Source organism: Narcine bancroftii, chromosome 9 (genome assembly GCF_036971445.1).
Source record: "Narcine bancroftii isolate sNarBan1 chromosome 9, sNarBan1.hap1, whole genome shotgun sequence".
Taxonomy (NCBI): Eukaryota; Metazoa; Chordata; class Chondrichthyes; order Torpediniformes; family Narcinidae; genus Narcine; species Narcine bancroftii.
Genome location: NC_091477.1, coordinates 96398148 through 96410798, shown reverse-complemented (window position 1 = coordinate 96410798; position 12651 = coordinate 96398148). Strand labels below are relative to the sequence as shown.

The window sequence follows — 12651 nt, the reverse complement described above, 5'->3', positions numbered from 1 at the left end:
GGGCACCGACCTCCATTGGCCGAAGCCAGATGACAACTCTCAGACTGCTCTTCTTACTTACCCCTCCAACAGTACCCCACCAAAACTCATCAAACCGCTGTATTGCACACAGTTTCTGAACTCAACACTTAAGTCATCTCTAACGCAGCTTCCAATCATTGTTTTCAACCCTCCTACCCAAGATTCACAAACCCAATTGTCCTGGCAGACTAATTGTTTCTGTGCGCTTCTGCCCCACTGAACTGGTATCCTCTTACCTCAACTTCATTTTGTCTCTCCCCATTGTATCTGTGATACTTCACATGCTCTCCATCTCTGCAACAACTTCCAGTTCCCTAAACTTGACTGCCTCTACAACAGACAACCAATCATTAGACAACTCCATCACCCATACTGAACTCCTTTGTTTCTTTCTCGACAATAGATCCAACCAGTTCCTCTCCATCATCCGGCAGAATGTGTCCTCCTCCTCAATATCTTCTGTTTTGACTCATCCCACTTTCTCCAAATCAAAGGGATAGCCATCAGTACCTGCATGGGCCCCAGCTATGCCTTTTTGTTGGCTATGTGGAGCAATTCATGCTGCAGGCTTACACAACCAATGCCTTTTAACTCTTCCTTCGCTACATTGACGATTATTTTGGTGCTGGTTCACGCACCGATGATGAGCTTGTCAACTTCCACTCAAATTCACTCGCCCCATCTCCAGAAACACATACACTCTACAGAGATTTTCTACAAACCCACCAACTCACCGTTACATTGATTACACTTCCTCACGCTCTGTTTCCTGTAAGGATTCCATTCCTTTCAATTTCTTCATCACATCTGTTTCCAGGATGAATCTTCCATGGCAGATCATCAGAGATATCCTCCTTCCAACAACATGGCTTTCTTTCTACCACTGTCAACTTGGCCGTCACCTGCATATTCTCCATTACCCGCACATCTGCTCTGACCCTTCCTACCCCCACATGCAATAAGGACAAAATACCACTTGTCCTCACCTACTACCCCCCCCCCCCCCCCAGCCTCTGTGTCCAACATATTCTAGTCCATTTCCACCACCTCCTTTGTGATTCTATCCTGTCACATATTCCCCCCTCCAGCTTCCACAGGGACCGCAACATCCATTACTCCTTCATCCACTCATCTCTCCCCACCAATTGTCTCCATGGCACCTACCCCCGTGACCACAGGAAATGCTCTACCTGTGCCCACATCTCGCTCACCACCATTCGGGGCCCCAAATAGTCCTTCCAAGTGAAGCAACTCTTCACTTGTGAAGCTGCAGGGGTTATCTACTGCATCCGGAACTCCTGTTGTGACTCCTCTACATCCAAGAGATTGGGTGAAGACTGGGAGATGCCTTTGTTGAGACCCTTGTCTCTGTCCGCCGCAATTGCATGGATCTCCCAGTGGCCACCCATTTCAATTCCTATCCCACACCTTTGTTTACACGTCTATCCATGGACTTGTGCATTGCCAGATTGAGACCACCCACAAATTGGAAGAACAACACCTCATCCTCTGGTCACCCTCCACTGGATGGCATTAACATTCACTTCTCTGGTTTCCATTAAACCCTCTATCTCCTTTCCTCTAGTTCTCTCTCTCTCTCTTCCCTTTTCCCTCCCACAAAGCCAAAATCAATTCCCATTTCCTCTTGTATCTAATTAACACCTTTTCTTTTGTTGGTCAGGATTCCTCCTTCTCTCATTCTTCCACCTTTCTCTCTGTCTTTAATGTGACGCCTGCCTGCTTTATGATTATACCTTTATCTACCATGGACATTGTAAGACAGGCTGAGTTCCTCTTGCATTTACTGTCACAGTGTCTCTAGCAATGGCTCTCAACCTTTTTTCTTTTCACTCACATACCACTTGAAGTAATCCCTATGCCATAGATGCTCTGTGATTAGTAAGGGATTGCTTCAGGTGGTATGTGGGTGGAGAGAAAAAGATTGAGAACCACAGGTTGACAGATTTCCATGTCTCACTTCATCCCATACTGAATTATTTTAACAATCTGCTTATTTTCTCATAGCTTTGCATTTTCCTTTGATCCAACAAACTTGCAGTTTATTGAAATTTCAGGATAAAAATATAACAATGCAATTTTAAAATTTAGTTTGATTATAGTGTTTCATATTAACAATCTGCAGTTTAGAGACATGTTTAGAAATGAATTACCTAGTTTCTCAACTTTTTATTTAAAAAAAACAGAATTCAAGGTAAACTTGCAATTTTTGTACTTTTTTGTTTGGAATTTTAAGATGTGATTGTGACATCCACATCTGGTGAAGTTTATTTTTATTGCCATAGATCCAGAACAACAGGGAATCAAATCCATACATCCTCACCACCTAATTCAATGGACTAAATTTTAATAGGAATATGCTTAACAATACAGGACAGACAAGCAAATTAGATGTGTTGTGAGTTTCAGAGTCCTTGAGTGAAATTTCTGAGAGGTTACTAACCATTCACAGGTGACCAGGCAAGTCTCGGGAACCTATAAACCCTGTTATTAGTCATATCAATTGTCAAATACGTCCACAGTCCCTAATTTATAATTTTGCCTATCGTGTCAGATTGCAGGTGCTTTGTGGTATCTATCCAAATTTCCTAAATGTTTCCTCAGATGGGGATATTGTGAAGGAATGCATATAGAAGACTAGATAGTGACAGCTCTGAGACATTGAAGGTTTTGGAGTGGATGATGATTGTAGGTACAGTTGTCTACAAGGGTTTTTTGTCAAAGCAAAAATGTGATGCAAATTTTTTACACGAGGAAATACAAGAAGACAACAAGTTTGTTCAGCATCCTTAGTCCAAATTATATTGTAAAAATCAATATACAGACATTTGAGAGATCTTTATATTTAGAAATTCTATTGAAATTTAAGGGGTTAAGGGTTGCCCCAAAATGCTTTTTAATAGGAATTTAACGAAGTATGAAGGTTTTATTATTGATTTTGTTCACCTTTCCATTATACTGAGCTAATGAAACATGGGCTATTCAGTTTTAAAAGTGATCTTTGTCCAACCCAAGAATAGTTGAATGGGAGAGTTATGAATTTAAAGTTAATGGAGGTATCAGTTTATTGTTGATAGTACCAGGAAGCAAATTTATAGATGCAAGTTGTAAGCCATGAGTAAGCACAGAATTCATATCTGAGTAGGCTGAGTGAGAAGTCAGGGGAAATATTGAATGATTTCTTTGCCTCGGTATTCACTAGGGAAAAAAAAATTGAACCAGTTGAATCAGTGAGTCTGACGTCTGTGGTGGGCAAGTTGATGGAAAGTGTTCTAAGGGATGGTATTTACAAATATTTAGAGGTACAGGGATTGCTAGGGAGTAATCAGCATGGTTTTGTCAGGGGTAGATCATGCTTGACAAACCTGATTGAGTTTTTCGAGGGGGTTACAAACAAGGTTGATGAAGGGAAAACTGTGGATGTTGTCTATTTAGACTTTAGCAAAGCTTTTGACAAAGTTCCCCACAGGAGGTTAGGAAAAAAGGTGGAGGCATTAGGTATAAATAAGGAGGTAGTGAAATGGATACAGCAATGTTTGGAGAGTAGTGGTAGAAAATCGTTTGTCCAATTGGAGGCCGGTGACTAGTGAAGTTCCTCAGGGATCGGTCCTCGGTCCACTATTGTTTGTTATATATATTAACGATCTAGAAGTAGGGGTGGAGAATTGGATAAGCAAGTTTGCGGATGATACAAAGATTGGTGGTGTTATGGTCAGTGAGGAAGATTACCGTAGATTTAAAGGTGATTTAGGAAGGCTGGAGGTGTGGGCTGAGAAATGGCTGATGGAATTTAATACAGATAAGTGTGAGGTGTTACATTTTGGAAAGGCAAATCTAAATAGGTCATATGCATTAAATGGTAGGCTATTGAGATGTGCAGAGCAACAAAGGGATTTAGGAGTTGTGGTGCCCTCAAGGCTGATACTCAGGTAGATGGTGTGGTGAAGAAGGCATTTGGAATGTTGGCCTTCATAAATCAGAGTATTGAATTCAAGAGTAGAGAGGTTATGATGAAATTGTATAAGGCATTGGTGAGGCCAAATTTGGAGTACTGTGTACAGTTTTGGTCACCAAATTATAGGAAAGATGTAAACAAAATAGAGAGAGTGCAGAGAAGGTTCACGAGAATGTTGACAGGATTTCAAGGTTTGAGTTACAGGGAAAGGTGCAGACTGGGGCTTTTTTCTCTGGAGCGTAGAAGATTGAGAGGGGACTTGATAGAGGTGTTTAAGATTTTAAAAGGGACAGACAGAGTAAAGTGGATAGGCTTTTTCAATTAAGAGTGGGGGAGATTCAAACTAGAGGGCATGGTTTAAGATTGAAGGGGGAAAATTACAAGGGGAAATTTCTTCATGCAAAGGGTGGTAGGGATGTGGAATGAGCTTCCTACAGATGTGGTCGAGGCAGGATCATTGGTTACATTTAAGGAAAGACTGGATAGTACATGGATAGGAGAGGACTAGAGGGGTATGGACCGGGTGCTGGTCAGTGGGACTAGGAGGGCCGAACTGGCCTGTTCTGTGCTGTAAGTGGTTATATTGTTATATCTATACTTGATCAGTATTTTGAACATGCATAATACTTGTGCGGGGTTTTAAAATAAAACATCTGCTTGCATCTGTTAATTGATGATCAATGATATAAACATGGGAACTTGTATTAAGTCTTAACAACAATGTCATAATTATGATGCTTTTAATTGGTATAATTTAACAGAATAAATCTTTAAGGTAACAAAGAAAACTGCCATTCAGTAAGTGTACAATATAATTTAATGGATAAATCAAATTTTCTATACATCTTTGATTCGCACATAGTTTTTAGCCATGATATAAAGATATTTGCTACAAAACATTTTTAAAATGAAGTTATATGGAACACTCATATAGATTCAGACAACAACACTTTCTTTCAACACTAATGTATAACATACAGAGTCCGTTTCTCTCCCTCCCCCATACCCCAATATAACCAAGTATACAAATACTGGTGACGTCAAGTACCCTTGTGAAATCTAAAGAAAAAAACAGAGCACATTCTTAGATTATAATTGTTTCATTTCTTTTATTCTGAAGAAGTGAAATTATATCGGTGTACCTATGTGTTTCAGGTAAGGTTCCACACTTTTAACGAATGTATAACAGTTCCTCCTTAAATTGTACATTATTTTCTCCAGGGGAATGCAACTCTGTATTTCCATCATGTAATATTTTTAACCAAATATTTTAAGATGTGAGTAGCTTAATTAACTGCAGTGATAGATAAGAGAACTCAACTGGACAAAATTTCCATTAAATATCTCAACACACTTTAGGGGGAGAAAAATAACATTTCTAGTGAACCATCAGGATTTCTTAACACAGTAAAATTCAAATAATTTGCCATCCACATGTGTTCTCTCACACTTAAGCTAAAGAGCTAAGGTTTGCTGTCCTTTTGGACTGTCCCCTAATCTCCAGGACACAGGTGCAAGCATACTGAAAAAGAAACTGCCCTTTATAATTCCAGTGATTTGTTAATCATTTTCAGGTGTGAAAGTAATGAAAATGAGGAAAGAAGATTACAGCAAATCCTGGTAAGTGTCTGCTAACCAACAATTAAAGTGATGAAAGGTCACAAACAGAAATGTTTCGGCAAACATCCAAACAGTTACAACAGCAGTGAGGATATAATCCTATACCTGATATTATTTGTTAAATATTTAAATCTCTCCCCAATAATGACATTATTTTGCAAAACACAAAAGTGGTGAGAAACTCAGGTCAAGCAGCATCCATCAGGGAGGGCAATCAATGTTGTGGCCTAAACCCTTTGTTGGGAAGCTAGAAAAACACTAGCCATCTGAATAAAAAGGGAAGGAGGAGGAGCACAGATAACAAGCAAGAACAATAGGTGGAGAGGACTGGAGGAAAGGGGAGAGGTTTAATGGAAATTGGAGGTCAACATTGATGCTGTCTGGTTGGAGACTGCCAAGACAAAATAAAAGGTGTTGATCATCCAGTTCGCGGGAGGTATAGATGTGGCAGTGCATGAGGCTGTGGACAAACATGTCAGTGTGACAGTGGTGTGTGGAATTAAAATGATTGGCCACTGGGAGGTGCTCTATGAAATGATCTCCCAAATATTAGAGGGAGACATACTGGGAGCACTGGAGGCAGTAAATGACCCATACAGATTAATGGATGAAAATGTTGCTTCACCTGAAAGGACTTTTGAGGCCCCAAATATTGCTTGGAGAGAAGGAGCAGGTGTAGCACTTCTTGAAGTCACAGAAGTATGGGGGCAATTGGAAAGAGATAAGTGTGCAATCCCTACACAAAGCAGGAAGGGGATGATGAGTCTGGTGATGGTTTGTTGTCAGGAGTGGAAATTGCAGAGAATAATATGCTACATAAGGATTTGAAGAACCCTCTCCTTGTTATGTTGCAGGGGTGGATAGGGGACCAGGGCTGAATTAATGGTAGAGAGGGAGCCAGGCTTTCTGAAGAAGGACATCTCAGATATCTTGGAGATGGAGGAATTGAGAGGGTGGGAAGAGGTATCTGGAGAGTTAGTCTGTTGATAGCTTGTCTCTAGAGGTGGACCCTACGTCCCCTGGTTCCTTCTCACACCACACCCCCCAAATGTAAGGAGGACAGGGTTCCCCTTGCCTATCACCAGCCTCCATGTCCAACATATTATTTGCCACCACCTACCATGGGATCCTGCCATTAGAAACATCTTTCCATCTCTAACTCCCTTATCCCTTCCCACCCATCATTCCCTTGGAACTTACCCCTGTGAGAGGAAGACTGTGACTACACTTGCATTTTATACCTCCTCCCTCACCACTATTCAGGGCTCCAAACAGTCCTTTCAAGTGAAGCAATACTTCATTTGGAGCTCCCAGTGCCTCCTCCATATTGGGGAAACTGGAAGATTGTTTAGTAGTTGAGCATCTTTCATGACCTCCCAGTGGCCAACAGTTTTAATTCCACACACCATTGACTTCATGTACTGCCAAATCAAGGCCAGCTGCAAATTAGAGGAACAACGCCTTGTATTTTTGTCACACAAGTCTCCAATTTTCCACAGTATCCCTCTCCCCATCACTTCTCAGCTTCCACCTCCCACCTGTATTTATGTATTACCTCTTATCTGTTTTCCTGTGCTCCTTCCCCTACCTTTTTAATCCAAAAGGAGGATCCAACAGTTCTGGGTGACCCTTGTACCATTACCCTCAGTGGATTGGACAAGAGCAGTGTCATTCATGACACACACAAATTCCATCATGATTTGTGAACAGCTAGCATATAGTAATATCCAATCCAGAAAACCTCAAGATTGTAAGACTTGAATAGTTCCAGCATGTCCTTGCTACTCTGCATCTTAAAGTTTCTTTTGTTTTACAATCTTATCAAACTTCTGACATTTAAAAATTACTGATGGTATCAGAACAAATTCCAATAACAGAAATTATTATTTTTGCATCTTTCAGTTCTAGCATGTTAATTTAAATAATATTCATATTTACTAAGCAGGTTTCAAGGAATCTTTCTATCCTGAATGGAAGCTACTTTAAAACTTAGCAATTAATAATTTCTTCCATACAGCTGGAAAATAACTCTTACAAGTTAGACAATAATTGGAGGTAGAAGAGACTGCAGATGTTTTAATTTAGAACAAATTGTTGGAGGAACACAGCAAGATCCATGGAGAGAATGGGCAACTGGCATTTCAGGTTGAAACACTGGCTTTAGGTCTGAGTAAAGAAATGGACAGATTGAGACAGGAGGGTGATAGGTGAAACCAGACAACAAAAGCTCCTTTGTTCACTCTTTCCATCTATCCCCATCTACTCATAGTACTTTCTAATACAACAGTTGAAGGTGCATCATCAGTCCCTCTCCCTCCTTGGTTCGATCCATCTATCTAAATCGACCTTGCAGGTGAGGCACATTTGCATCTCTTCCACTATCTTTTGTTAATTAGTGCAGCCTCCTGTACATTGGCGAGCCCGTACAGTTGAGGCAAGTGCTTTGCTAAGCCCAGTGTAACACTCCTCTTGTGCCAGCTGGAGCGCCTTTCAATTTGCCTTCCAGCATAGATCCCTCTGTCCAGGGTGAAGCTAAGAAACACTAATGTGAAGAACAGCATCTCATATTCTGTCAGTATAGTGGCCTGAATGTTGAGCTCTCCAAGGGATAGGAACCCCTTGGTTCCTATCTCTCTCCTTCCCTTCCACCTGGTCATCATGCTCACCTTTCTTTCTAACCCCCATTCAGCAGCTGTTTCCACCTTCACACTCCTGGGTCCCTCTGCTTCCCCCCCCTACCTATTTACTCCCTTCCTTTGTGGCCAAACTCCACCCCTCCAGCTCTTCCCCCTCTCCCTCACTACCCATCCTGCATCACCTCTTGACTCACATTCTCTTACCCCCCCCTCCCCATTTAATATTCTGAGTCTTCCTTCTCAGGCCTGAAGCCAAGTTTTGACCCAAAATATCGATTGTCCATTTCCCTCCAGCAGTTTGTTTTTTTTGAAAATGCCTGAAATTTTACACATTATAAATAAAACAAGTTGTCCTTTGCCATCAATATTTGGTTTTCACTACATTGTTTACAATTAAAAATTGCTAGTCTAACGCATTTCAAATTTGAATATAACATTGCTGAGCTGTATTGGATCACATTATTTTTGAATACTGACTCTTCAAAAGTAATAAACAAAATATCTGAAATTCAATTTTCTTTTCTCATATCTAGGCACCAAAATCTATACATTTTCAGGGATTTGATGAAGTGTCACACAGTACCATTACTTATCAACGAATGGTTTGGATTCCAATGAGGTGGAAGTGTTAAAGATTGACAGATGTCATATCCCACGGCAAATAAGAAATACACTGGGAGTAGCCAATGTAGTGGAAAGATCCTTGGACTTACAGGCAAAGGCACCATTATATGTCTGGAAAAGTAATACATGTGGTTATAATTTCCAAAATATACATTCTGCATTACATGAACTATATTGAATCTTTTTCAAAATGAATAAATTATTGAATAATTTTGAGTTGAAATATAATGACTTTTGGTTTTAGATCATTCTAATAATACAAATGTTAAACAAAAATTAAAAGACTGTCTTATTGAAACATGGAGTTATACAGCACAGAAACTGGACTTTTGGCTCAACACATCCATTTTTGCCCATCTGCATTACATTGATATTCCAAGGTCTATCTATATGCTTTCTGAATGAAGTGATATCAGACTCCACTACTTTCAATAGCAGCAAGTGCCAGATTCAATTATGCTGTGCAAAGAAAAAACTTGCCGACAAATCCCTTCCTCTGATCAATGCCTTGAAGTTTTAGACTCCGCTACCCTGGGAAAAGATTGATTATACATCTTTATCATGAAACATGTACCCCATAACATCCAACACCTCCTCCTCAATGCTAATCTACTCTAGAGTATCTGTATACCACTCCCTGAACTCTATTTCATGTTCTCCTTGGTGAATACAGATGAGAGGCATTCATTCTGGACTCTGCCCACGTCCCCTGGTTGCAGATTTACCCCTTTGTTCCCAATACAGAATATCTTGGGGAACCTAAATTTCACTTACCAATGGCCCCTTTATTGTGCACTGATTTCTCCTGCTCTATATTCTTCCAGAAACTCCCTCAATCCCAGATGCTTGTACATGCCATGTTTTTCAAACCTTCAATATCCTTTGTTATCCAAAGTTCCTGAATCTTGCCCTATTTGCCATTCATGAACTCCTTGCAACTTTTTTTAAAAAGACTCCCATCTGTCAGCTGACACTTTACCCAATTTACTTTTGGCAGCTCCTCTCCTGCTACTGAAATTGGTATTTCCTACTGGTCAAGATCTCAACTTGAGGACCAAGTTTGTATCTCATTGAAACTTAGAGATATAAATCTGATTATAGTCACTGTTTCCCTCCCCCCATGATTCCAGTTTACACTGACTACTGCTCCATCTCTAATTAGAACTATTAAACAATGTTGAAATAATTTAGTACATATTATGTGACATATCAACTTCTGAAAGAATAAAACAAGTTAAGAGGATGGACCATCACAACTAAATTAATTTGGGAAGCATTGTGCTCTAGACACTTTACAAATCAGTGGTATTATTTAGCAGTCACATCAGTTTTGTGAACTTGATTATATCCTATTAATCTTCCTGTCATTTTCTAATTAACAAACTGGAAAAAATGTAAGACAGGTGTCTCATTGACTCCATGTCGTCAAAGTAAAATGCTGATCATACCCACAATGTTATCAAATACAAATCCTCCTTTCAGTGAATTTTATTGACTAAGATTATCATAGGTGAAATGGTACAAAACTAAACCAGGTGACGAGGACAAACTAATACAAACCTCTGCTAGATACCTTTAACAGATTGCAAAATCATACTACAGTTTTGTGATCTGTCAAAACTAACAAGTTTTTTTTCAATCCTCCTGACTGTTCAATACATTCATTAACATTAATAGTTTTGATGTTAAAAACATTTTAACAGCAAGAACAATAATACCCTGTGGGGGGCTGATTTATTAAGCTGAATACACACTGTTACATATACCCACAGTGAAAACCACTGCCCTTAATTACTCCATGTCTGAGTGGAGTGGCTGCCTGTGAGAGCTCGTCAGTTGCCTCTATTAAGAAATCTCCAGCCCTGGGCAGAGTTGTGTAGCCAACCAGATGGGGAGATCGCACATCTAACAGGACGGGACGTAATGAGAGAAAGTAGGATCCGATCTGTCTGTTATCACTTGGAGCAGATGCTGCCAGTCCCCAGAAACTCTGCACTCATCATACCAACCACATTGCAAACCGGAACCCGACAGCTAAGTACTGAGTGGCTACTCTGCCCTGCAGTGATTTATTGCTGTGAGTGTTCTGGAGGAGGATGGGGATTTGTGGCGTATTCCTTGCCTAATCTTGCTCTCACGAATACACATCTCAAAACAGGATTTTGCACTGATTCTTTATAATTGATCTTAATTAGAAAACATAATGAACTGGATTCAAATTACTATATTTTTTCATTCCTTAGACATTCAATTGCTCTTAGATCCAGTGCCAGATCTAACATTACACCTCCTCAGACAGCAGATTCTCCAGAGCTGGGAGTGCCACCACGTTTCTGATATACCAATCAACTCCACACTGAACCTCTTGACAACTGAGAAATCACCTCTGGGTTTCAGTTACTGTCATCAGGACCTCTGAATTTTCAGGCATAACTAAGTAAAGTTTATCCCTTGTAAACTGTATTAAGGATTAAATAATATTTGCAGCTATACATGAGTGCCTATCATCTCTGAAAAGTAAAGATACATTCAAACTAGAGAGGTGTTCTTTCAAATGTGGGATCACATACCTTGTCCCATAATGTATAGGAGCAAACAGCATAAACAAAATCTTTCGCATTTGACATTCTTAATTACGCCAAAACAAAATAGAAACTACTTTAAAATCATAATATGGTAGAGAATGTCAGTAACAACAGTTTTGTCTGTCAGCATGTGGAAATACTGGGAGATATAGTGACCACATGAAGTGCTTTATTGCTTAATGTTTCAAGATGACGTCGAGCCTTGAGCAGGCTGTATAGGCAGATGCCTCGTTCCAGATATAGGTTGATGAAAGTGCAGTAAAAGAGAAAAAGAGATTTATTTAGACATGATCTGGAGAGGGTGCAGGGAACCCTGGTGATAAACACAGATAAATCAAACAGAAGAAAATTGTAGAGGTACAACATATTTCCTTTAAAAGGGTGAATTTTGGATAAATGCAGTGGCCAACAGAAACCCATTTAAGAAAAAGGGAATAAAGTTGAAAGAGTAATCAAAAGCCATTTCCAATGTGAAATAAATTCTTTAAGGCCTGACCATAAAATTACTACTTCCAAAATGGAGAGAATTAAGAGACAACATTGCTTGAAGAAATGCAGGAGTTGTAATGTACATGGATCTTAAGAAACCTTTGGCAAGGTATAAACATCACAGAAGACTACTGTAGACAATTAAGGGTATATTCTTCCCTTCCCCTTTTTTTTCTGCAATTTCCACACCCAAGCATCTCCTTTGCCCAGATTTTAATCAATACCACCTCTTAAACAATTGGGATGAGCTAAATCAAAAGATAAATCATTAAAAAAAACTAAAGAAACTAGGGTAACCTCTTCTAGCAAGAGTGCTACGATCCCAAACAATGTCATCTCCAATTACCAAGAATTTCACATTGCACAATATAGCTCAATACACGTCATATTCCCAAGACATAAGGCGAAGAAAACATGCCATTTAGGAACATGTGCTCTCCCAATAGATTTAGCTGCGATCATCAACTTATTCCTCAAGCGTTCAAACACACAATTGAAAATGCTGGGTTAAATGGATTAGATGTATTTCAGTGCAGTGTATTCCTATGTGCAGAGAATGGCACAATCTTTATTTTGTGAAAAATAGCCAAGAAAGCATGAATGGTGTTTTAGCAAGAGCTTGGTAAATGGAGGAATTATTGGATTTTCAAGTCCCATCAAACCTTTGTTATTCCAAAAGAGTACCACAAACAAATAACAAGTG

General features: G+C 39.6%; 1 protein-coding gene across 1 annotated transcript in view; it reads right to left on the bottom strand.

The window, feature by feature from the left end:
- Positions 1-4787: 4787 nt before the first annotated feature.
- LOC138742472 (uncharacterized) overlaps positions 4788-12651 on the bottom strand; it is a 250679-nt gene continuing 242815 nt past the window's right edge. The window contains exons 18-19 of the mRNA XM_069896948.1: positions 8834-8985; positions 4788-7780 (exon numbers count right to left, since the gene is read on the bottom strand). Coding sequence (XP_069753049.1) covers positions 7653-7780; positions 8834-8985 — 280 coding nt within the window. The 3' untranslated portion in view covers positions 4788-7652. The remainder of the gene's footprint in view (positions 7781-8833; positions 8986-12651) is intronic.